This window comes from Penaeus monodon, chromosome 12 (assembly GCF_015228065.2).
Source record: "Penaeus monodon isolate SGIC_2016 chromosome 12, NSTDA_Pmon_1, whole genome shotgun sequence".
NCBI lineage: Eukaryota > Metazoa > Arthropoda > Malacostraca > Decapoda > Penaeidae > Penaeus > Penaeus monodon.
This window is the reverse complement of record NC_051397.1, coordinates 19,477,198-19,479,697: the sequence shown is the minus strand read 5'-3', so window position 1 is coordinate 19,479,697 and position 2,500 is coordinate 19,477,198. Positions and strand designations below refer to the sequence as shown.

Genomic DNA, 2,500 nt, shown 5'->3' with positions numbered 1-2,500 from the left:
ATGGTGCCATTGCGAACACTTTACATAATGACTCGACTGAACGCGCGAATGAACGGCATGCATATCGTACAGAACGGCTCTCTCGTGGAACGTGTATGGCAGCTGCAGCAGTTTATTCCGTTTTCTGATTCGGTTGTTTGTTATTGTCTCAGTGTTGATTACGCTGCTGATGACGTCAGGCGTTTATATAAAATTTGACTGAATTAGGTGTAATCCAGTAATTTGTCTGCGGGGGAAACCGATTCGCCTGCTACGGAATACCAAATAAGACACTCACTCACTCACTCACACACACTCGCGCGCGCCAGGGCGACTTACCAAAGTGCTGGTGGACGGTGGAGTCGTTGGGCGCGAGAGTCTTGGCGCGCTCGAACCACTCCTCGGCCTCTCCTATCCGTTGCTGTGGGGAAGGCGGGACGGACGTTAGTGTGGGCGGAAGATATGGGTAATGAGTGTGGGCGGGAGATGGGTGTTGGTGAAAGATATGGGCGATGGGTAGGGGTTTGTGGGCCGAAAAAATGAGCGATGGATGTGGGGGTAGGTATGGGTGTGGGCGGAAAATATAGGCGGAAGTCGGGTGTGGGCGGTAGATGTGGGTGTGGGCGGTAGATGTGGGTGTGGGCGGAAAATATGGGCAGTGAGTATGGGCGGTTGACAAGCTAAGGTTAAGTGCGGGCCTGGGCATCTTGGTGTGGGAGGCGGCTATGGTGCTTTGGGCGGAAGGTGTGGACAGTTTGATAGTGATAATGAAAATAATGATAGAAGTAATATTAATAATAACAAGTGTAGTAAATAATATTTAAAAAAATAACGAGAAAAATCATTATAATAAAGATAATGACAATAGTAACTAATGACAATATTAACAATATTATCCTTATTCAGACATAAAACAATAAAGACAACAGCAACACCAGTAATACGGTCAAAAAACAAACAAATATATCAGTTATGTCCGTATATATGTCTTCTAAAAACTCATTTAACTATGGAGAAGATAGAAATGCTTGTATCCGTAATAAATAATCTGCTAGTTACTATTTACCATTTGTAAATTTTTTATTTACTGTTATAAACATGTAACTGACAAGGTAATAGAGGGCAACACGGGAATGCAGCTACTCCCAATGCAGACGAAGAGACGTCGCTCGGGTGACCTCCTGGAGCGACCTGCGCTGACCCCGAACGAGGCCCTGGCATTCCGTGGAAGGAAGGGGCAGGGCGTCGCGCTCGGCAATGCGGAGGCATCCGTCGCCAGCTCAAAGGGGGCGCGAGAGGGCGACAGGAGGAGGAGGAGGAGGAGGTGGAGGAAGAGGAGGAGGAGTGGAGGGGAGGAGGGAGGAGGAAGGGAAGAGGAGGAGAGAGACGGGAGGGGGTGGGGAGAAGAGAGAGGGGAGAGGGAGGAGGAGGGGAGGGGGGAAGGAGGAGGAGGAGAGGAGGAGGAGGAGGGAGGAGGAGAGGAGGAGGAGGGAAGGAGGAGGAGGAAGAGGAGGAGGGGAGGAAGAGGAGGAGGAGGAGGAGGAGGAGAAGGAGGAGGAGGAGGAGGAGCAGGAGGATGAGGATGAGGATGAGGAGGAAGAAGAAGAGGAAGGGAAGGAGGAAGAGGAGGAGGAGTTAGTATAGGAGGAGGTGGAAGTGATGTTGGAGGAAGAAGATGATGATGATGATGGAAGTATGGAAGAGAAAGAGGCATAAGAAAGAGAAGCGGGGGACAGAAAAGGAAGAGGAGGAAAAAGGAGGAAAAAGAAAAAGGTGGAAGAGATGGAAAAGGAAGAGGAGGGAGAGAGTGAGGTAGGGAAATGAAAAAAGGAGGATTAAAATAGAAAGGAAAGGAGGAGGAGGAAAAGGAGAAGAACGACTATGATGAAGAGGAGGAGGAAGAGGAGGAAAATGAGAAGAAAGACTATGATGAAGAGGAGGAGGAAGAGGAGGAAGAGAGAGGAGCAAGGGAAGGGAGAGAAGGAGGAACAGAAGTAGAGGATGGAAGAGGAGGATGAGGGGGATAATAACGATCTTATCAGTCTTGTACATAAGGCTGAAACTCGCCCAGCCCCTGCGGTGTTCGAAGTACACGTCGTTGGAATATCGAACCTTCCGAGCCCGCAGTGATAAATCAATTTAGCTAATTCTCCTCCATTACTTGCTTGGGAGATGACCCTACGAGCGTGACTCCCTAAGGACGAGAATCGCCTGGCCAGGAGGGCTGGCAACAGGACTCGTGTCGTCGGCTTAGGATAAACATCTACAAGAGACCGCAATTTAAAATCATGGTTCAGGCGGGGAGGAGGAGGTGCGGAGGCGGAGGAGAAGGAGGAGGTGGAAGAAGAGGAGGAAATGGAGGTGGAAGAAGAGGAGGAGAAGGAAGAGGAGGAGAAGGAGAAGGAGGAGGAGGAGGAGGAGGAGGAGAAGAAAGAGGAGAGGGAGAACAAGGATGTAGAGGTGGAGGAGGAGGAAGTAGAGGCAGAGGTTGAGGAGGAGGGAAAGGAGAAAGGTGAAGATA

The 2,500-nt window shown here is 49.9% G+C and overlaps 1 protein-coding gene across 1 annotated transcript in view; it reads right to left on the bottom strand.

Moving 5' to 3' along the window:
- Window positions 1-2,500, bottom strand: part of LOC119579650 (protein O-mannosyl-transferase TMTC2-like) — a 69,495-nt gene that overhangs the window by 14,648 nt on the left and 52,347 nt on the right. Inside the window, 1 exon segment of the mRNA XM_037927561.1 lies at window positions 319-400. Coding sequence (XP_037783489.1) covers window positions 319-400 — 82 coding nt within the window.